Source organism: Lissotriton helveticus, chromosome 5_1, assembly GCF_964261635.1.
Source record: "Lissotriton helveticus chromosome 5_1, aLisHel1.1, whole genome shotgun sequence".
Classification (NCBI taxonomy): Eukaryota; Metazoa; Chordata; class Amphibia; order Caudata; family Salamandridae; genus Lissotriton; species Lissotriton helveticus.
The window spans coordinates 1,135,912,472-1,135,935,856 of NC_136065.1; the positions used below are offsets into that span (position 1 = coordinate 1,135,912,472).

Genomic DNA, 23,385 nt, shown 5'->3' on the forward strand with positions numbered 1-23,385 from the left:
GTCCTGCTGCCGGTGGTTTAAGTCATTTGGTTCCCACACATTTAGCAAGCAGCGCTGAGGCTCTGGCAGCAGGGAGATGCCTATGGTTTGAGAAATCGTACGCATCACTGCCGTCCAGTACGTTGAAATGGACCCACAGTCCCAGATGGTGTGGAAAAATGTCCCCTCCTCCCCACAACCACGCAGGCAGAACTGATGCATACCTATTTTGTAAAGAAGTGGTCTGGTGTAATACGTGCGGTGTAATATTTTGAGTTGGACCAGTATTAATCTAGAGGGGATCGCCGCTTCACGGGGAGAGGCGAGGGCCTCCTGCCATTCAGAGTCGTCAAGTGGGCCCACCTCCCCAGACCAGTTGCGTCTCAGTGTGGTGGTAGCGTCCGGGAGGTTGTTAACGAGCTTCCTGTTTGTGAGGTAAGTGGCTTTGTCTTGCATGTGTTCAGTTAGCAATCTGTCCTGGTGCCGGTCGGTATAGCAGATTGTAGCGCGTGTTTGACTTGTAGATATCTAAATCTCTCCGTCTGTGACATTTCGTAGTGTGTTTGTAGATGGGCAAAGTCTACCACCCTATCCTTCTTCCATAAATCTCCCACCACCGAAATGCCAATGTTATCCCAGGCCTGGAACCCTTTACTATTTCGGAGGAGGCCTAACCTACTCGAGTCCGATAGTGGTGTTATTTGGGTGATGGTCTTAAAGCATTTGAGCCGCCTGCTGGCCCGGTACCAGAGCTGCACGGTGTAGCGTTGGGCCTATCAAGTCTGAGGGTGGACGAGGGCTGGATAAATTACCCAGCAATCCCCTACCTTCCAGAGAATGTCTGTCAGCAAGATATGTCGGTTCAGTTTGCAAGGCATGTAACCAAAAATTAATTTGCTTCAGGTGTGCCGCCCAGTAGTAGAGTTCTATTTTCGGAAGCGCAATTCCCCCATCGTACCAACTTCTAGTTAATTTGTCTTGTGCGATTCGGGGCGTCCCACCACCCCATAGTAGGTGGGATACTGTTGATGCTATAGCTTTGAAGTAGCGGGGAGGGACCAAGGAGGGGGTATTTTCAAGAACGTAAAGGAAGCGGGGGAGAGCCATCATTTTCTAGAGTGCTGCCTTTCCTAAAAGCGTGAGAGGAAGCGTCTGCCACACCTTTACATCACGTTTGAAACACTCCAAATGAGGACTGAGATTTATACTATAGAATTCGTCGGGGTCTGACCTTATGAAGATACCTAAGTATTTGAATGCAGCTGTAGTAGCCCGCAGGGGGCAGGTCAATGGCAGAATAGGCGGCGGGCCAGAAAGGATAAACAAGATGGATTTAGTCCAGTTGATCTTGTAGCCTGATACTCTGCCGAACTTTTCACACACATTCAATAATTCAAGAATAGATTTTCTCGGGGAGGTGAGATATAGAAGGACATCGTCTGCATATAGGGATATACGGTCCTCCCACCTGTCAGTCCACCGGAGTCCCTTGATGGAGGGCTCCCATCTGATCCAGATCGCAAGCGGCTCCAGGTTCAGCGCAAATAGCAACGGGGACAGTGGGCACCCTTGTCTTGTGCCCCGGCCAAGTGGGAAGTCATGTGAGATGTGTCCATTCGCGACAACATGCGCAAGTGGCTTAGAGTACAGCAGACGAACCCAGGCGCAAAATTTGGGACCAAATCCCATATGCTGGAGCACTGCAAATAAGTAAGGCCATTCGACTGTGTCGAACGCCATAGTGGCGTCTAGGGAGAGAATGACAGCAGGGTCTTTGAGATAAGGGGCGCGTGCCATAACTGCGTGCAGCCGCCGAAGGTTAAGAGCCGTGCTCCGATGTGGCATGAAGCCAGATTGGTCCGGGTGCACTAATGTCGCCAGATGAGGAGTAAGTCGCAGTGCCAGCAATTTGGCAAGGATGTTAGGCTCCGCGTTGATGAGTGAGATTGGCCGGTATGAGGCACAGTCCGTCTGGGGCTTGCCTGGCTTGTGGATCGCAGCAATCGTGGCTAGTCGCTGATCGCGCGGCAGCTCCCCTAATTCCAGACTGTCGGAGATCATGCTTAGGAAGAAAGGGGCTGTCGATTGTATTAGTCTCTTGTGCATTTCAACTGGGAGCCCATTAAGCCCCAGGGCCTTACCAGACGCTAATGCCTAAGTAGCTGCCTGCACTTCATTGGTGGTAATATCTGCCTCTAATAGGAGCGCTGCCTCCGGAGAAAGCTTGGGTATGGATAGATCCTTAATGTATTCGTATGCCTCTTCAACCGAGTAGGCTGCCCGGGGAGCATAGATTTGTTCATAGTGGTCAGCTAGGAGATCAACTATACCTTCAGGGTCAGAGGTCGGGGAGCCTGCAGGGGAAACTAGTTGTGGGATGACTTTACGCGCCTTCTCTTTCCTATCTAGCCAGGCCAGCATTTTCCCTGCTTTGTCTCCCAGTTCGTACACTCTTTGTGTCTAGTGGCTTGTATCTTACTCAGTGCTATTTCTCTCTGCTGGGCCAGGGGTTCCCTTTGTTTTAATCGGACCGCACAGGCGGTTCCCGGAGACGGGTGGGCCTCCTGCTCTTCAATGGCTATAGTAAGTTCAGCCTCAAGGCCGTCTAGCTCCGCCCGGCGCTCCCGTTTGTAACCCAGGATGGATGCCATAGCTTGTCCCCGGAGGATCCCTTTATACGCTTCCCAGAGCGTACTGGGTGAATCCACCGACCCCTGGTTTTCCTGAAAAAATTGTTCAGTGGTACGTGCGAGGGTTGACTGAATACGTGGAATTTGGAGGAAGCTGGCATGTACCGGGAACATACGCCTTCGGCAGGTCTGGTGATGGGTGTATTGAAACATAATTGGGGAGTGATCCGATATGCCTCTGGGACGAATAGTGACCTCCTCTGTACCTTGTAAGGCATCTGCGGACACCAGAAAATAGTTGATGCGCGTGAGGGATTTATGTACCGCTGAGTAGAAGGTGTAACGTGCTTCATTCGGGTGCTTGAATCTCCAGCTGTCTGTAAGCCCCAGGGCATCTATTAAACCAAGAAGACGTCGCCCACCTTGAGCCTCGGGCCTAGTCGGGAATCTGTCCATTGAACCATCCACTATATCGTTAAAGTCGCCCCCCATTAGAAGTGTCGCCTCTGGAAGTGTCAATAGGAATGCCGTAAGGGCGGAGTGGGATTGTGCCTGTAGTGCAGGTGGTATGTATACAGAGACCAGATTAAATAACTTTCCTTCCCATCGACAGGTCACCGCAGCGAAGCGGCCCTGTTCGTCAATTCGTACTTGTTGCACCGCTAACGGAAAGTTTTTCCGAATAAGAATTCCCGTACCCCTGGAACCCGAGGAGAAGTCTGCATGGGCCAGCATCTGGTATCCCCATCTATCCATAGCTCGTACTGCTGACCCAACCAGATGCCTCTCCTGCAGGAAGACCACCGCAGGGCCACAACGTTTGAGATATTGCAATACTAGGCCCCTCTTCACCCTATCGCCTAAGCCCCTAACATTCCAGGTGAGAAGGGTGAAAGTTGTTCGATAAGCCGGCGGCTCACGCAAAGTACCATCAGCCATTATCTATAGTAAGGTGTGTCCAATAGTCAAAAGTGCAGGCAACCCGCCAATACCAGGCGCCACTGAATCGTTGCCGTGGAATATCGCCAAGACTGTGATGGTGTAGGTGCGGATCTGATACACGTGTCTCTGTTACCTCACTTGTGATGCAGCTTTCCTTTCTTAGTGTAGTCTGTATGTCCCTAATGTCTATTCTTGCCAAAACAATCAAACATAAACAATGCAAAACTTTCCCTTCCCGTCCTAACCCCCTCCCTGCCTCCCTGCTTAACGGACGTAGAACTGTCCGCCACCCCAACTTAGCAGAGTGCTTTACCCCAACCCAAACCATTGTACTTGCTTGTCGGGGTGCAAGGACCGTAGAGGCGGCAGCCCGTACTGGCACCCCCGGGGTTGCCTCAGTCCAGCATCCAGAGCTGGGCCGCAGATACTGATCGTTACTGCAGTAATATCTGTCAAAGTCAAGAGGTTAGAGTTCTTATTCCAGTCCGTTTTCTTCCATCTCAGGTCCAGGTGACTGATGCCGTCCTTCCGGGCTTTGCTCTTGAGATCCATCGTGGTCTTTCTCCTGCTGTCGGCGGTGATTCCCGTTGGTACGGCGTCACGGTCCCACCTGTCTCCAACCCTCCAGCCAATCATGCGCCGATTCTGGCGAGTCGAAGAACCAGGTCTTACTGTCGGCTACCACTCGCAGCCGGGCCGGGAATAGCATGGAGTAGGGCACTTCTCGCGCCCTTAATTCCTTCTTGACCTCCAAGAAGCTCCTCCTACGGCGGGCTACCTCCGCAGTGTAGTCTGGAAAGAAGGCAAGGGTGGAGTTGTGAACACGGAGCGGTTGCGATGTTCTTGCCGCTTGCAGGATCGCGTCTCAGTCGCGAAAATTGAATAACCTGGCCAGGACAGGTCGTGGGGGCGCCCCCGGCTTGAATTTGCCACCCGGGACCCTATGGGCTCTTTCCACTGAAAAGAAGTGTGATAATCCCCTCAGCTGCAGTTTGGTTTTGATTAAATCTTCTATATAGAAGTCCATAGCCTGGGTCCCCTCCGATTCCGGAAGACCAAGAATTCGGACGTTATTACGTCGGGAGCGCCCCTCCTGGTCGTCCAGCTTGTCTTTTAGAAGTTTATTGTCCGTCTCAAGTCGCTTCATTGCTGTCTGTAGTTCTGACGTGTCCTCCTCCAGCGACTTCGTAACTATTTCGACTTCCTTGATTCGCTCCGTCATTTTGTGGAAGTCCGCCCTTAGTAATGACACATCTGTTGAAATCGTTCCAACCGTCGTCTGGACCGCAGACAGTGCTTTCATTATGTCCTCCAATGTGACTTTTTTGGCCCCTTCTCCGTCAGGTGGTTTCCCCGTAGACGGGCGGCCCTCCGGAGGTTGTGAACTGCTCTTCTCATAGGCATATTTGTCTAACTTGGCCTCCGTAGAGTGGTTTCTCGGGCCTCTTCCAGCCATGGTGTCCCCCCGGAAGGCTCGCCCCTGTGAGGCTGAAATGGGGGGAAGTGAGCGACCGGGTCAAGCCCGTAAGAGGAATGGCACAGTGTGGCGTTCGCACCAGTAGATCACCCGCAGCAGCCGGTGGGTGCCCACAAACAGCCGAGGGTGTGGCACAAATCGGGGTAGCGAGGATGGTGCTAATGCAGGCAGTAGTGGCGGCAAACCCACTCAGGCAAGAGTCTACACCGTTAGTGGGGGCAGTCCAGCCAAGCGGTGGGGGCCCTCTGGATACAGCAGAGCCATCGCCACCAGCTGAGGATTGGTGTCCACTGGCGTGGGCCACTGGACTCAAGAACGTTTGGACCCCCAGTTATCAGTGCACAGTCTGTGCCTACACCTCCAGCACGGGCAGGTAGGTCATACTGTCTTAATGCCGGGCAGGGGCGTCGGGAAAGTTCACCTACACGTGTCGGACCACAGCAGTCCAGCTGCGTCCTGCAAGGTGGTGGGGTCGTCGCGCAATATGGCAGCACACACGCCGCCACTCCTCGCGCCTCCCGCCCACCGCTCCGGGCACTGCGTCCGCTGCGGTCTCAGTGGGGCCGGGCCGGTAATCGCCACGGGCGTCTTCTCAGCCCCCGCCGGTGTCCCTTCCCTGCCGGGGGGGTGAGGGGGGGTGCAAGAGGAGACAATGCAGCAGGCAGGTGTCAGCGATCTCGGCTCCTCAGCCGGTAAAGTCTTCCGGTTCCGGAGGGTGCGCACCGGGCCGCTGTGTCTTCGTGCGGAAGATCTCCGCTGTTGATTCCACGCCGGCAGCGGGTCTGCAAATGTTCGCTCTCCTTCACGGCCAAAGTCAGGGGTACTTCCGGCGCCTCAGCAGCCGGCTCACCAGCACTTCCGCTCGGCCACAGAAGTGGGGCAGGCCGCGGCGCGATGTCGCTGTGGAGGCCCACCGGATCCGATGCTCGTCGCTCGCGGACCACCTTTTCGGAGCGCCTCTTGCTCCGTGGGGATGCGCCGCTCCGTCCTGGACTTCAGCTCTTGCCCCAGGGGTCGGATTGTTAGAAACGGGTGCCTCTCACACGGAGCTCAGTAGCTACGCGGCCATTTCCATCGGCTGCTAGCCACGCCCCCTTTTGTCTCTTTTTTAATCGAGTCTTCAACTCCTGGTGCAGTTAGAATGCCCGGTTTTAAGTCCTGCGAGGACCCCAAGACGTGCCCTGACTGCTGGGCCTTGGAGCCAAAGTCTTTGCGGGAGCAGTCCCGAAAACTGCTGGAGGACCGGCAGTCGGCTCTGTGACTTTCAAGGTCCCGGTCCCGTGGGAAGTCGAGGAACAGTGCGCTGATTCTGATAGATACATCTGCCGTGTGGATTCCTCACCTTGTGAATACCCCTTGCGTCAGCAACATTCGGAAATTCTTTTTTCGTAGCCTCGCGCCGACGTGGACTCCTGACGTCATAGAGACACGACCTCGCTCGCGACTCCGCTGACGTCACCGACGCCTATAATAGGCCCACGCCGGCGTGATGACATCAGTTCCCTTTTTTCCGCGTCGTCGACGCTAACGGTTTCGGGATACTCTGTAGCCTTAGTACATTGTTACTTCGTTTCTTCGATTCTCCATTCTCAGATATTTCTGTTCTGTTGTCATGTCGACAAAGAAGACCGGGTTTAAGCCTTGCAGAGAATGCGGGAAGATGATGTCCGTTACGGACCCTCACCAAGACTGTATCTGGTGTTTAAGCTCGGATCATGACGTCGATGATTGTTCATCTTGTCAAAAGATGAATCCGAAGGCTCTTCGTGAGAGGGAATCTAAACTTCTTGTTGCCAAACTTAAAGCAAGTAAGGTTAAAAGATCCTCAAAGCATCCGAAGAAGTCGAGGTCGAGATCCAGTTCAAGGTCTCGAGAGGCGTCGGCCTCGAAGTCATCATCTGGGCATGCTTCCAGTTCCCACAAGAAGCATAAGAAGAGGAGACACAGATCACGTCATCATTCCAGATCAAAGTCTCCCAAAAGGATGAAGTCGAAGGTGATTCCTCCTCATGAGTCGGTAGGTGAGGCTTCACCTTCGGAGTCGGTGGTCCATTCTCCGACTCCTGTTCCAGATCCGTCTCCGTCTCCGTCTCCGGCTCCATCTCCGGCTCCGGAAGACGCCGATGGAGTTCCTGTTGAGGAAGGGGCTTCGAATCCTGTTGAGGAAACAGATTCTAATGTACCTCGTGGTCAGCCTGAGCATCCACCATTCCCGACTCCAGGTCAGGACCCTTCTGCGTTTTTAAACGCGATGTATGGTGTTTTCTCGAGGTCGTGGTACCCCTCTGGAGCACCTTCGGGTCCCATGGGTCCAATGGCTTTCAATTTGGGTGTTCCACACTCGTATGCTCCGGCACCCTTCATGCCGTATATGCCGGCTCCGACTCCATTGTGGCAGTATCAAGCTCCACCGAGGTCGACGCCGGTGTCGACGCCAGCTCGGCCGAAGTCGATGACTCCGGTCCCGGCGTCGCCGATTCCCTTGGTTTCTATGGGGCAGCCTTCCAAGCCCTCGGATTCGATTCCGAAGTCGGCTCCGGCGCCGTCGAATTCGGCGTTGGATTCGACTGCACTTCGAGTCAAAATGAGGTCTCGTAGAGAGGCTCAACGACTTCTGGAGGAGCAGAGAGTTAATGATTCTTCTTCTGAGGTGGAAGAAGGTGAATTGGAAGGGGATTGTTTCGAAGACCTGGCGGATGCTAGTGGTCTTGAGTTTTCACCGGAGTGGTCTTTGCCTTCTGGACCTGATGCTCCCTCCAGAGATGTCCAACCTTATCATGTTGTCATGAAGAAGGCAGCAGGACTTTTAGGTCTGACTTTGCCCTCTGTCGAGTTTAAATCGAATTTGTTGACAGAGGTTCTCCATTCTCCTAGTTCATCAGTGGAACCTTTGCTCCCATTTAACGATGCCTTAAAGGATCCTATAATGGAAGTTTGGAAAAAGCCTTTTTCTGCTCCTGCAATTGCAAAAAGTGTGGCTAGGAGGTATAGAGTGGCTCCTGAGGATCCTGCTTTCTTATCTTCGCATCCTTCCCCTGAAAGTTTGGTAATTCAGGCCGCTTGCTCTAAGAAGTCTGTTGGGGCTTTTCCGCAGGTGCCTGGCGACAAAGAGGCAAAGAAACAAGATCAGGTCGCGAAGAAGATTTTTTCTTCGTCCAGCATGGCTTTGAAGTCTTCTAACGCCACTTGCCTCATGGGAAGGTACATCCATGCTCTTATGGACTCTATAAGTTCTTTGGTCCCTAAGGTTCCTGAAGCTAGTAGAAAGGACTTTGAAGAGGCTTTATCTGACACTCAGGCAGCGGCTCGTCAGGTCATCCAAAGTGGACTTGATACAACTGATTCTGTGGCAAGAATTATGGGCACAGCGGTTGCCACGAGGCGTTCAGCCTGGTTGAAGTCATCTGACTTCTCAGCTGATGTGCAGTCTGCATTATTGGATTTGCCTTTCGATGGCGAGGGGCTTTTTGGAAAGAAGGCAGACGCGGCCTTGGAGAGATTCAAGGACAGCAGGGCAACTGCTAGATCTCTGGGCCTTCAGGTCAGGGGTTCTACGACCAGAAAGTTTAGAGGGTTTGGTCGCTCTTCCTTTCGGTCGTATAGACCCGCTCAGCAGCAGCAGCAACAACAGCAGCAGCAGAATACCTTGTATAGGTCTTACAGAGGGAAACAGAGATCACGTCCTCGAGGTAGTCAGGTCTCTTCCTCCTCCACCTCCTCCAACCCCCCAGCCACAGAAAAGCAGCCCTAGATCCGCCATTCAGGATCATGTGGGTCCAGTGGGGGGCCGGCTTACCTACTTTCTACGAGATTGGGAATCGGTTACATCAGATCTTTGGGTTCTCAATCTCGTAGAAAATGGGTATGCCCTTCCCTTTCGGGAATTCCCTCCCAATTACCCTCCTTGCCAGGGATATTGCTCAGAGGAACATCTGTTACTCCTACAGGAGGAAGTCCAAACACTTTTGAGAAAAGGTGCGATAGAGGTGGTTCCAGAGCAGGAAAGGGGTCAGGGATGCTACTCCCGGTATTTCCTGATTCCCAAGAAGGATGGCAGGCTTCGTCCGATCCTGGATCTCAGGATCTTGAATTTTTATCTGAAGCAGGAGAAATTCAAGATGCTCACCCTTGCTCAGGTTCTTCAGGCTCTGCTGGAAGAAGACTGGATGGTGTCACTCGACTTGCAGGATGCGTATTTTCACATCCCAATCCTGAAGTCGCACAGGAGGTATCTCCGTTTTACGGTGGGTTCGCAGCACTACCAGTTTGCGGTCCTTCCGTTTGGACTTACTACTGCACCTCGGGTCTTCACCAAGGTGATGGCAGTGGTGGCGGCGCATCTCAGAAGATCGGGGATTCCGGTATTCCCGTATCTAGACGATTGGCTGATCAAAGCGGAGTCGTCAGAGATTGTGCTTCATCATCTGCAGGAGACAACCCAGTTGTTGTACAGGTTGGGTTTTTCAATAAATGTACCCAAGTCTCACCTGGTGCCCTCCCAGCGCAACCTGTTCATAGGTGCAGTACTGGACACAACCGTATGTCGTGCATTCCCTCCCCCTCAAAGGATTCGCGACATACGGGAGATGATTCCTTTATTTTACAATGGAGCGGTCGTTCCAGTCCTGAAGGTCCTTCGCCTGCTCGGTCTGATGGCTTCATGCATTCTGTTGGTCAACCATGCACGCTGGCACATGAGGGCGCTCCAGTGGTGCCTCCGCAAGCAGTGGTATCAGCACAATGGAGATCTCAGGGAGTCAGTGAGGATCTCCAGAGAAGCTGCAGCGGATCTGTCTTGGTGGGGCGTGGAAGGCAACCTGTCCCAAGGAAAGCCTTTTCAACTTCCCCCATCGGTGGCCACGGTGATATCTGATGCATCCACTCTCGGGTGGCGTGCTCATCTGGGGGATCTGGAGGTCAAGGGCCTTTGGTCTCCAGAGGAAAGGTTGCTTCACATCAACCTTCTAGAATTGCGGGCGATACGTTTGGCGCTCAAGGCCTTCCTCCCTTCCCTTCGCGGTCAGTCTGTTCAGGTCCTAACGGACAACACGACCGCGATGTGGTACATCAACAAGCAGGGAGGAGTGGGGTCGCAGTGTCTCTGCAGAGAGGCTCTGCGTCTCTGGTCCTGGGCTCAGGACCATCAGATTTGTCTAATGGCAAATCATCTGGCCGGGGTGTTGAACGTTCGTGCAGACAGTCTCAGTCGGCAGTTCTCTGCCGACCACGAGTGGAGGCTTCACCCGGAGGTTGTTCACGACATCTTTCGGATGTGGGGGACTCCTCGGGTGGACCTGTTCGCCACTCACGAGAATGCGCACTGCCTGTCTTTCTGCAGTCTCCAGTATCCGATGCAAGGAGCCTTGGGGGACGCGTTTCAGTTGAGTTGGAAAGGTCAACTCTTTTACGCGTTTCCCCCCATACCTTTGATTCCTCGGGTTCTGAGGAAGATTCGCCTAGACCGGGCCCAAGTCATATTGGTCGCCCCGGATTGGCCAAGAAGGGTGTGGTATACAGATCTTCTCCACCTCTCCTCTCACCCGCCGCTCCGTCTCCCTCACAGGGCAGACCTCCTCTCTCAGATGGAGGGGCAGGTTCTACACCCCCACCTCCAGACATTGCACCTTCATGCCTGGAGATTGAACGGGGCAACCTGATTTCCTTTTCCCTCCCGCCTGACGTTGTGGATGTCATCTTGTCAGCCAGGCGTGACTCCACTAAGTCCATCTATTCTTATAGATGGGCGAAATTTGTCTCGTGGTGTGGGGAAAGGTCTATTGATCCTTTGAAGGCCCATTTGTCTCACGTTCTCCAGTTTGCCCTTTCTCTGGCGCAACAGGGTCTTGCCGTTGCTACAGTGAAGGGCTATCTTTCTGCGCTGTCAGCTTTTCTCTGTTTGCCTGACCAGCCTTCTCTTTTTAAGTCACCTGTGGTTTTAAGGTTTTTAAAGGGCCTTATTAATAAGTTTCCTCCTGTCCCTTTTATTGTGCCTCAGTGGGACTTGAATCTGGTCTTGACCTTTTTGATGGGTGCTCCTTTCGAGCCTCTCCACAAATGTCCCTTGAGGCTTCTTACCCTTAAAACGGTCTTTCTCGTTGCAAAAACCTCGGCAAGGAGGGTAAGTGAGCTTCAAGCTCTTTGTCACAAGCCCCCTTTCTTGTCCATACATGCTCATCGAATGGTTCTCAGGACCAGGGCTGCTTTTCTGCCTAAGGCGGTAACTCCCTTCCACCTAGGACAGTCCATTACTTTACCTTCCTTCTATCCTCCCCCCTCACCCTTCTAAGGAGGAAGAGAGACTGCACCGTCTGGACCCTAAGAGGGCGGTGTCCTTTTACTTGGACAGATCCAAGGACTTTCGTTTGGAGGACCAGCTCTTCGTTGGATTTGCTGGCTGCAAGAAAGGAAGAGCGGTCCATAAAAGAACTTTATCGAGATGGATCGTCCTCTGCATAAAGATCTGCTACTCTTTGGCCGGTAAGGAACCACCAGAGGGTATAAGGGCTCATTCAACTAGAGCTAAATCTTCGACCTCTGCATTGGCTAGAGGTGTGCCTTTTGAGGATATTTGTAGAGCGGCAACTTGGTCTTCCCTCCACACTTTCGCGAAGCATTACTGCTTGGATTCCGAGGTGAGGAGGGACGGTCATTTTGCACGCTCTGTCCTTCAGGATTTCCTGGTCTAGAAGAGTGGACACCCTCCTCCGGGAGTGGGGACTGCTGTGGGACTCTATTCACAAGGTGAGGAATCCACACGGCAGATGTATCTATCGGAAGAACAAGTTACTTACCTTCGGTAACGCTTTTTCTGGTAGATACTATATCTGCCTGTGGATTCCTCACTGACCCACCCGCCTCCCCGTTGTCCACTCTTCTTTGCCAGAGTTACTGTATTGTAATGTATATATATTTTGTTGTCAAGGAAATGTTCAAATTTCTTTCCTGCTTTTGCTTAACACTGTGTGTTTTGCCTTGATTATTGTGGACTATGTATACTTGTATATTTCTACTGTCATTGGTCCGTCCGTGTGCCTCGATGGCACGGAAAAAAGGACGCCGGCGTGGGCCTATTATAGGCGTCGGTGACGTCAGCGGAGTCGCGAGCGAGGTCGTGTCTCTATGACGTCAGGAGTCCACGTCGGCGCGAGGCTACGAAAAAAGAATTTCCGAATGTTGCTGACGCAAGGGGTATTCACAAGGTGAGGAATCCACAGGCAGATATAGTATCTACCAGAAAAAGCGTTACCGAAGGTAAGTAACTTGTTCGTTATCATCGATCCTCGGGATCCAGGTCTTCGCACTCTGATTCAGGTAAGGCGGAGCACAAGAAGTAGAAGAAACGTCATTGTTCCCCGACTTCCCCTCGTGTGACGCAGCTGAGGGTGCGGCTGGTGCCTTCCCCGCAGCTCCGGCGGATCCTGTGGCGTCACCGCCGGCCTACCCGCCCTTTCCGGGTCAGTCGGCGACTCCGGCCCAGATACAGTAGTTCCTGTGGGCCATGTCTCACCTCTTTGGTTCGTCTGGTCCCGCTGGTGCACCTTCGGGCCCGCGGTCCCGCCTGGTGGTACTCTCGTTCCTTCGCTGTCGGCTCCAGTGTCGCTCCCGGCTTTGGCCCCAGCGCTGCAAGACTCCCATGGATCCAGGCCTGGATTCCGGTCGACTCCGGTTGACCTCATAACACCTCCACCGACTCCACTTCCGACGTCGCCCGCTCCTCGGGATGATGTCATCCCTGGTTTCAGCCCGTAGGGGACACGGCATCAGTCGATTCCATTCTCAACATTGCTTGGGGATTTCTATCCCCATGTCCCTGCTCCTTATTTTAGGCATGTGGAACGGCCTGAGGAGGAAGGGGAGGAATGGGAGGGGTCTGAGGACCCTATTGTAGCTGATTGCAAGGATGATCAGGATTGGGCAGAAGAGTTTGGGGGATGCCAGTGGTCTGGATATCTCACCAGACCTTGGCATGCTGTCTACTTCTACTGTGGCTACGAAGGAGGGTGCTAGTTATGCTGTAGTGTTGCGTAGGGCAGCCAAGGCCCTACACCTCGTGCTCCCTACTGTGGCCGTCAGGACTAACCTCCTGATAGAAGTGCTTCAGCCAGTGGCTACTTCTGCAGAACCATTGCTCCCCTTCATTAAAGCACTTTCAGACGTTCTATATGGCACCTGGTCCAGGCCCACTACAGGGGCTCCTGTGGATAGGAACTTGGCCCGACGCCATCGCCTGGCTCCGGGTGACTCCATTTTCCTCTCCCAACACCCCACCCTCGAGAGCTTGGTTATCCAAGCCTTTGCTTCCCCGACCGCCTTCCCTTCCGCACCACCGGATAGGGAATCCAAGAAACTGGATCAGTTTGGGAAGAAGGTTTTTTCATCCGCCAGTACTGCACTGCTGTCCGTGAACACTGCACGCCTCTTGGGCCGTTATTCCCTCTCTCTATGGGATACAGTGGGACAAGTGTTCCCTCAGTGTCCGGAGGAGGCCCGGACAGCTATCTCCCAGGCTGTTGCAGAGGGGAGAGACGCAGCTAAGTTCATGATCCGTTGTGTCCTAGACACCGCCGACTCACTGTGCAGATCGATGGCAATGACGGTGGCGGTTCGACACCACGCCTGATTGAGGACCACTGGATTCTCAGGGGATGTCCAAAACACAATTATGGACATGCCCTTTGATGGCTGTCACCTCTTCGGCGACAAAGCAGACCACGCGTTGGAGCGTTTTAAGGACTCACGGCATACAGCCAAGTCCTTGGGGCTCTCAGAAGCCCGCCCTCCAATGCAGGCTGCTTTTCGCTCCTTTCGTGGCACTGGAAGGGGCGCCATGCAGCATCTGCAACAGAGCCACAAGCTTGCGCAGCAACAATCCCAGCGCAAACGCCGGTTATGCCGTGGCGGACCTGGGGGCCAGCAAGCGGGTCAGTCCTCCTCAACCCCAGCCACCACTTTCTCCTAATCTTCCCAGTCTGAACTTTCAGGCCCACCAGACACCAGTGGGCGGCAGGTTTCTCCATCACCTCCCCCACTGGCGCACCATCACATCGGACAGGTGGGTTTTGGAAATAGTCTGAAGGGGCTACTCCCTCCCCTTCGAGACTACCCCTCCAGCCATGCCACCTCAATCCCACCGTATTTCGGGGGATCACTTGGTGCTTTAGCAAGAAGTTGCGGCCCTTTTGGCCCAAGGGGCCATTGAGCGCGTTCCGACGGCAGAAGTAGGTCGTGGTTGCTATTCTCACTACTTTCTGGTGCCAAAGAAGAACCTGCGTCCTATCTTAGATCTTCAGAACGTAAATCGCTTCCTCTGCACGGAGAAGTTCAAGATGCTCATCTTAGTTCAGGTGTTGTCTGCTCTCGACCCACAAGACTGGATGGTAGCGCAGGATGCTTACTTCCACTTCCCAGTCCTGCGAGCCCACTAGCGTTAACTGCGATTCACGGTAGGCCACAAGCATTTTCAGTTTAACGTGCTCCCCTTTGGCCTTACCAGACCCCCTCGGGTGTTCACGAAAGTGATGGCGGTGGGCGCAGCTCATGGGTTTCAGTCTTCCCCTATCTTGACGACTGGTTGTTGAAGGCGGGCTCACCCCAGGCAGTCGTCTCCCACCTCCAGACTACAGCCGACCTCCTGCATTTGCTGGGGTTCTCCATCAATGTGCCGAAGTCACACCTTATTCCCTCGCAGAAGCACCTCTTCATCGGAGCGTTTCGGGACGGTCCTCCACCCAAACGTGTCCTGCGTCCACCTCTTTGCGTGGAGATTGAGCGGCGGCAGTTGATTCCTTTCGACTTGCCTCCTGAAGTTTGTGATGTCATTCTGGCAGCCAGGTGTCCCTCCACTAAGGTGGTATACGCCTGCAGGTGGAATAAATTTGTGGCATGGTGAACAGCAAAGGCTGTGTATCCCCAAAAGCCCCTCTTTCTGAGGTCCTTTTGTTTCTTCTATCTTTAGCCCGGCAGTGCTGTGCTCTGGGCACTATCAAAGGTTATATTTCTGCCATGTCTGCTTTTCTCAGGCTCCCTGATCAGCCTTCTCTTTTCAAGTCCCCTGTTGTAAATAGATTTCTCAAAGGCATTATACACCTTTTCCCTCCTATTCCGTTTGTGATGCTGCAGTGAGACTTGAATCTGGTTCTTACTTATCTCATGTGTGCTCCTTTCGAGCCCCTTCATAACTGTCCTCTTCATCTCTTGACTCTGAAGACTGCCTTGCTGGTTGCCATCACCTCCGCTAGGCGAGTGAGTGAGCTCCAGGCTTTCTTGTAAGCCTCCCTTTCTATCGGTCCATCCGGACAAGGTTGTACTCAGGCCCCGTCCTTCCTTTTTGCCAAAAGTTGTTTCGGCCTTTCACATTGGCAGACTATTACCTTGCCCACCTTCTATCCACCTCCGCATCCTTCCGGGGAGGAAGAGAGGCTCCACCGTCAGGACCCAAAACTAGCGATTTCATTTTATCTCAACCGCACACAGCAGTTCTGGGTGGATGACCAACTCTTTGTTGGCTACGCTGGCACCAAGAAAAGTCAAACGGTGCATAAGAGGACTATCTCCCGCTGGGTCCTGCTGGGCAAAGCCTGTTACTTGTTGGTTAAAAAGGAACCTCTGGTGGGGCTGCGTGCTCATTCCACTAGAGCAACTGCAGCCACTACTGCATTGGTACGTGGTGTCCCCCTGCAGGACATTTGTCAGGCAGCCACGTGGGCCTCGCTGCACACGTTTACTGAGCATTACTGCCTGGACAGCCAAGTCTGGAGAGACTGCTTCGTTGGCCGTTCTGTTCTCTGGGACATTCTGGTATGATCTTGGTTCGCAGCCCCACCACCGGGGTTGGTATTGCTGGGGTATCTATTCTAAGGTAAGGAATCTATCACTATGTGTTTCTTTCAGATGGACAAGTTACCTTCGGTAACGATATATCTGTACGAAACATTCGTAGTGATAGATTCCTTACTGCCCCATCCATCCTCCCCGTTCTGCGAACTGATTTCTAGGGTTAAGGTCATCCCTTTCAGGGCCCTAGTTTAAATTCTCTCCACTTTGCAAGCATGTCCTCTTCTTCAAGCATCTAATTTCTCCCGTTTGGGCACATCTTAACATTTTCCATGCTCATGACGAGCTCAGCTCGTCATGAACCGTGGAACGCTCAACGCGGGGATAATTCCCCTGCTGTGCTGAGCGTTCCACGGGAACGGGTGTGGCCATGACGAGCTGAGCTCGTCATGAGCATGGGGGCGCTGTGTGCGCCCCCGCCCCCCAGCACAGCGGGGTAATTACCCCCGCTGCGAAGGGGTTAATATAACGTATCCTGAAAATTATACTGTTCCTGGATCTCACACTTATGCTTTGGATTTTAATGTGTAGTTATGATTATTCCTTGAACTTATCATTTTTCTTTCTCCTTTACTCTACATCTAGCTGATGGACCTGGTTTACTGTAGAGAATTGCTTAAATAGAAACCCCCCCATCAGACGCTTGCCACCTGCCCGCACTGCATCGCTGAACTGGAAACTATCCCACATGTCTTTTTTGTTTGCAGTGCCTATAACAAGCCCAGATCCAAATGGCTAAAACCAGTCTGTCGCCTACTTGAGACTAGAGGTTATGCCCCAGCATTAAGAATTTTACAATCCGATCCTAATACAGTACTGGCCTGCGGGGTAGCTAAATTTCTTAGCTGGGCGTGGGTGATTAGATTCAAAGCTATGTGATAAATTTTTTCTCAGGCGATCCCCCGTTTTAAAAGAAATTCGTTTTCTTAACTAACTCAAAGCTGTAAATGGTTTAATGCTGTTTTATCTAGTCTTTTTAATTATTTATTAAGTGTTTTAACTAATAACATGAATTGTATTTTTATTGTTCTGTGCTTTTAAGATATATCTATATCGAATAAAGCTTTGATTGATTGATTAAATAGATTGATTATCCCTTCAATTTGTGAGGGCAGAAATGCACACTGAATAATTAAAGTGTGTCTTTCTTTTAGGAGTCTGTTTTAATTAAAAACGTCCAAATGTACAAAAGACATAAACCCCTCACTTCTGTACAAGTGCTTAGATCCCGCCTTCCTTTGAACCTGAAAATGCAGTCTAACTATATCCTGTTTAGAAGAAGTTTCGTATTTCGTAAGCCGGCATACCCCTTTCACTGATGCAGTAAATAGAAAATGTTTACCTGTTCATAATGCAAGCAGTATAAATAATGAATACAAAATGAGCAAAAATGTGTCAGAAACAAATACTTTAAAATCAGGACTGATTAGAGAAAGGTGCTTGTGTTATTGTTGTTCAAGGAACCTTCTAAATGTCCTTGGCCAAGTGGTACCTAGGTCGGTTATACGGGTACAAACTTGAAGTTCTACAAAGATTAAATGAAAAGTGTTTGTTACTGAATACATTTTCATTTCTAAATGATGCTTCTGTTTCCTCAGTTTTGTGATGTTTCCTATTTTTTAAGTTCAACTAGAAGGACTAGAACGACATGTAGGTAAATATTCTCTACCATGGCAAAGGTAAACATAGGTTGAAGACCCCTTTCCCCAGCCCCCTCCCAAATAAGTACTTGTGGAAATGGGAATTTAGATCTGAATATATTTGTTTTTTTAACCCTTACATGTTTTTATCAAGCCGTTTTTCCCAAAATATTTTTTTCTGTTTTCAGGATGCTATCCCTATGATTAGTAAACTGAGGTACAACTCAAGATTTGACAAAGCTTTCAAGCATGTGTTTGGGAAAACACTGATTTGTCGTAGCATGGAAGTATCTACACAGCTTGCTAGAGCTTTCAATATGGACTGTATTACTTTGGAAGGTATGTGCATTGATCTTAAATAGCCATTAACTTAAAATGTATGAGTTGCTTTCTTTATCAATTACATAACTCCACCTGCATGTTTGTTTATTTTACAGTCTCCATAGTTATCTGTCTGAACAAAGCAGCATAAAATTGGCACCATAGAGACCCAGCTGCACCACTGTAATTACCAGTGCAGCTCGTACATTAGATGCTGGCTAGGCGTACCACAGACATCTGTTCAATTTTTCCATTAACTATGGACCCCTGGACCATCTGTTTTTGAATGTATACTCAACTAACACAGTATTTATTCCAATGAGATTAACGTCATGGAACCTCAAAAGAATGCAGGAGTTTATTATCTGCATTCCCTCAATCGAAGCATGACAATTATGAACCTACATGTTGAAAATAATTGGTGGCTTGGAATCTGTCTTAACGTTACAAATTGCAGATCCTTGACGTCAAATAAGGTCTGCCGTGCTACATCTGATCACCTCATCAAATGAAAGTATGCAGCTTTGTGTCCATGTTCTTCTGAAAAGAGAAGAGGGGCAACCCCAGCTTCTGCTCCGAGCCGCAATGACCGTTTTTCCTCTGTGAGCACTCCATTATAAGAGCCAGTTCAAGTCCTTACATCGCAAATGCTTTGACTGTTTGGTTCTCCTTGTAGTCTGTGCTATCCAATGGTGTCACTGGATGCTGAACAGTAGCTCCTTTACCAAGATTTGATTGCTGATCCTGGCCATTGAGCACTCTTTAAAGTTTTACCCCCTCGATAGGGTGGTTTTGCACTGTGGTTGCCCTCTGTCTGCTGGCGGATTTCAGACTGCTGATGCTGGCCTTGTGTTGGATGATTTGCCCACTGATCTCAGATCTTCAACTCACATTGTGGCAATGCTTTTTCAGTAAATATTTATGCTCACTTTCCACTATACTGAATCCATGTTCACCCTGGTTTCTCTTAATTCAGATTTCGGCCTGGCTCTTGATGTTTGTTTACTCGTTAACTGGGTGATAGCACAACACCTGTGCCCTCCTCTGTAGTAGACACCTTCAAAACTAGGTCACCCATATGTTTTCTTGATATCCCTGGCTTCTGAACCCACTATGAATGATTAGGTCTTTGACAGTAGTCACTTATGTTCGAGGCATGTGGGCTGCTAAATTCATATCTATAGCATAGATCGCCGCCTAGTGTTGGGTCCGGATGATTGCACATTGTTGTCCTGGAAGAGTCTTCGAATTATCACGAGATAGGTGGCTCCTCCCCTGGACTACAGTGCGCATGGGCATCGACTCCATCCCCAGATTGTTTTTTTCCGCCATTGGGTTCGGATGTGATTTCGACATCTCCTGTTCGGAATCGATATAAAAACTCTTTTCAAGGCCAAAAGGTCTTCCTTTACCCCGTCGGTATTGTTCGCGTTCGGTCTCGTGTATACTCCAACTTGTCGAGTCGGATATCTGAGGAGTCGGGTGACTCTTCGGTCATCGAGGCCTTGTCGACGCAGCAAGACTTTGCCGATACGACGATGGAACGGAGTCCGTTCAAACACTGCCCCGTGTGTGGTTCTAAGTACTCGCACATCGACGTCCATCCTGTGTGCAACAAGTGCCTGTCGCCGGACCACGACGAGGCCAAATGTATGGCCTGTTCGAGATTTAGATCGAAGAAGACGATCAAGCTTCGGCGCGTGGCGCGCCTCGAGACCCAGCGATTGGCCCCGGCACCGGTGGACATCTTCGAGGACCCCGAAGCAGACGAGCAAGAGCTTCAACTGCAAATTTCACCAGCATCGGCGGAGGTCGAGGCCGACTACGGAGAAGACGTCGAGGGCCAAGACCTAGAAGAAAACGTCGATGAGGTAGGGGACGACGAAGAAGCATATGGGGCCATGTAAGATAGCTCGGAGGAAGAGCTATGCCCCGTTCGTACTCTTACAAAGGCTCAGGTCACGGGATCGCCACACGGCCTTACCCAAGACCTTACACCTCGATCCATGGCCCCGCCTTCCGGCCCGGCTACGGACACCTCAGCGGAGCCGCCATTACCTAAATCGAAACCGAAACTGAAAACATCGGTATCGACGAAAACAAAGATGGACGACACGCCATCGAAACCGAAGACGTCAGCTCCGTCATCGACGCAGTCGTCTTCGGAGGCCTCGAAGCCAAGGAAGCCTGTTGATCAGGCGAAGGTGTTGAAAGTGGTCAAGAAGCCAAGCTCGAAGAAGGTCGTCGAGCAGGGGTCGGGCAAGGTGATCGAGTCGAAGTCAAAGAAGACTGTCGAACCGACTTCAGCCAAGGCTACCGCACCAACAGGCAAAAGGGCCGTCGAGACGAAGTCGGCAAAGGGCACCGAGCCGAAGTCTGGAGTCCCGACGCTAAAGGCAAAGGCTGCCGATCCGAAGCATTCGGCGTCAACGTCTGTGGCCGTGGAAGGCGGCCGAAGCGCAGTTGTCGAGGATACGTCTGCGCCTCCGGCGGCTACACTGAAGTCATCGACGCTCGGGTCTTCCCCTGGGGGTGGACCGAGGTCATCGGTCGAGTCGACGAAACCATCCGCTTCTTTTACGAAGCAGGTCTCGGACTCCCTCAAACGGATACGGGACAAGGCGTCAACGTCGGAGCCGAAAACGCCCTCGGTACCGAAGCCAATGGTCCCACCGAAGAAGACTTCGATGCCGATCCTCTATACTCTACCACCGAAGGTGGGGCCGAAGGCCTTTGCACCACGATCTGTGCCCAAGGACTCTGACGGGTTGCAGCAAACTCAACTGAGTGGAGGTTTTGGTCATCGACAACCTTTATTGGAAGAGCAGTCGGAACATTTCGTCGACGCCGACACAGGAAAACTCACGCTCTACAAGAGGAAAATTACATCGCAGCCTTTGGAGTCGTTTGTAATACCTCTGAAGAGGAAAAGACCGGCGCTGGATACACCGGTACTTGTTGAACACATTCCTCCACACCCTAGAAGGAGTCCAACACCTTCACCCACTTGCTCAGATGCGGATGAGGGTGAGCAAGATGAGGAGTACAATTTTCCCGTAAACACAGACCCTGATGAGCAACAGAACTCGTGGTTGGCCTCTGGTGATCATGGGGACCAGCAAGCTGTCCATGACCCTCAGGTTTATGGTGTGAAAACTTCTCCCACTGAAGACTCTGCGGCATTTAATGCCTTGTTCGAAAGGGCAGCTACAAACCATAAAGTGGAGATGCATGCTGACCCTGTGGAGGTTGACTTTTTATTTGACACTTTCTCTGCTGCCGAAAAAACTGTGAAAACCCTTCCAACGCTCAAAGGGGTCCTCAAGCATGCCACAGACATTTTCAAGGAACCCACAAGAGCAAGGGTTGTCAACCCCAGAATAGAGAAGAAATACAGGCCGGCACCTGGCGACCCAACTTACATACGGGGCCAGTTGCCTTTAGACTCTTTAATGGTCTCTAATGCCCGCAAGAGGGCGAACTCCCAAACAACGGGTGAAGCTCCTCCCCCGGACAAAGAGTCAAAAGTGCTGGAGGCATCTGGGAAAAGGGTGGCAGCACAGGCGGCCAACATCTGGCGCATATCAAACACACAAGCTCTGTTGGCCAGGTACGATAGGGCACACTATGTCACTTTAGAGCAGCTATTGCAACACCTTCCAGACGAGTTTAAAGAGGGAGCTGAGATGCTTATACAGGAGGGCAAGCTCATCTCCAACGCTGCAATTAAATGTGCGCTCGACGTTGCAGATACGGCAGCGAGAGCAATTAACACTAGTGTGATGTTGAGGCGTCAAGCATGGCTCCGCATCTCAGGGTTCAAGCCAGAGATACAGACTACTATCCTCAACCAGCCCGTTAATCCAGACAGACTCTTTGGCCCAGAGGTCGACACCACCCTCGAAAAAATCAAAAAAGATACTGAGACAGCTAAATCCATGGGTGCTCTTCAGTCTCAGCAATTCAGAGGGAACACTTTTCGTCGCTCAAGCAATCGAGGTGTTAACAGAGAACACTTGGCACAGCAGGCGCAATTCAGTAAAGGTGGGGCGCAGTCCTCGTACCCCAAATAGGGTAGAGGAGGTTACCGAGGAAACAGCGCCAAGGGCAGAGGCAGAGGCAACAACAGTTCCCGTTCCTCTGCCGCCAACAAACAGTGACTTCCTGTCACTGCCCCCCGACCATCCAACACCTGTCGGGGGGAGACTCCAACAGTTCCTGCCGGTCTGGAAGTCCATCACCACAGACAGGTGGGTAAGGGAACTTATCCAGTTCGGTTATTGTTTGGAGTTAACGTCCACTCCACCCAACATACCCCCAAGACAACGTCCTATGTCAGCAGAGCACTTGCACTTATTGCAGCAGGAGGTTCTTGGGATGCTGCAAAAAGGCGCAATAGAGCTCGTGCCAGTGGAGGAGGAAGGCACAGGGGTGTACTCCCTGTACTTCTTAATCCCCAAAAAGGACGGTTCCCTCAGACCGATCCTGGACCTCAGGCCTTTGAACCATTACATTCTTTCAGAACACTTCCACATGTTGACACTGCAGCAGGTTCTTCCATTGCTAAACCAGGGAGACTTCCTCGCAACCTTGGACCTCAAGGATGCTTATTTTCACATACCACTCCATCCATCCCACAGGAAATACCTCAGGTTCACCATACTAAACAGGCATTACCAGTTCAAGGTCCTACCCTTCGGAGTGACCACTGCCCCCAGAGTGTTCACCAAGTGTCTGGCGACAGTAGCTGCGCACCTCAGGAGACAGAACATACATGTCTACCCTTACCTAGACGACTGGCTCGTTCAAGCCAAGTCGGCGCAGCAGTGCGCAGCAGACATGTCCCACACCATTCACCTCCTTCACGGTCTGGGATTTTCACTAAACTATCCAAAGTCGCACCTTCAGCCGGTGCGAGAGTATTTGGGCGCGACGATAAATACTCTGGCTGCCACAGCTCAGCCAAACCCTGCGAGAATCGACAACATCCAGTCGCTCATCCAGAGGTTCAGACCGCAACACTCACTTCCAGCGAGAGTGTTCATGCAGTTGATAGGCATGATGGCCTCCTGCATCTTCATAGTCCCGCACGCACGGTTGCATATGCGTCCGCTCCAAGAATGCTTGGCGCATCAGTGGACTCAGGCTCAAGGACAGTTGAAAGACCTAGTGTTGGTGACCGGTCGCGCATACAACTCTCTGCATTGGTGGAATCCACACAACCTTTGCAAGGGCCGACCGTTCCAAGAGCCTGTGCCACAGATTATCCTAACAACGGACGCATCTCTCCAAGGATGGGGAGCTCATGTGCTCCACTACACGGTGCAGGGTCTATGGACGACGCAGCAAAAGAGGATGCACATCAACTATCTAGAACTGATGGCAATCTTCATGGCGCTCAAATCCTTCAAAGTACATATGTGCAACAAAGTCGTGTTGATCCGGACGGACAACATGACAGCCATGTACTACATCCAAAAGCAGGGAGGAACAAACTCTCCACAGTTGTCTCATCTGGCTCAGAGCATGTGGAAGTGGGCCATTCAGAGGAACGTCTTCCTCA

General features: G+C 51.6%; 1 protein-coding gene across 1 annotated transcript in view; it reads left to right on the plus strand.

Moving 5' to 3' along the window:
- Positions 1–23,385, plus strand: part of SMC3 (structural maintenance of chromosomes 3) — an 845,399-nt gene that overhangs the window by 496,515 nt on the left and 325,499 nt on the right. The window contains exon 18 of the mRNA XM_078643761.1: positions 17,690–17,840. Within this exon, the coding sequence (XP_078499887.1) occupies positions 17,690–17,840 (151 nt within the window). The remainder of the gene's footprint in view (positions 1–17,689; positions 17,841–23,385) is intronic.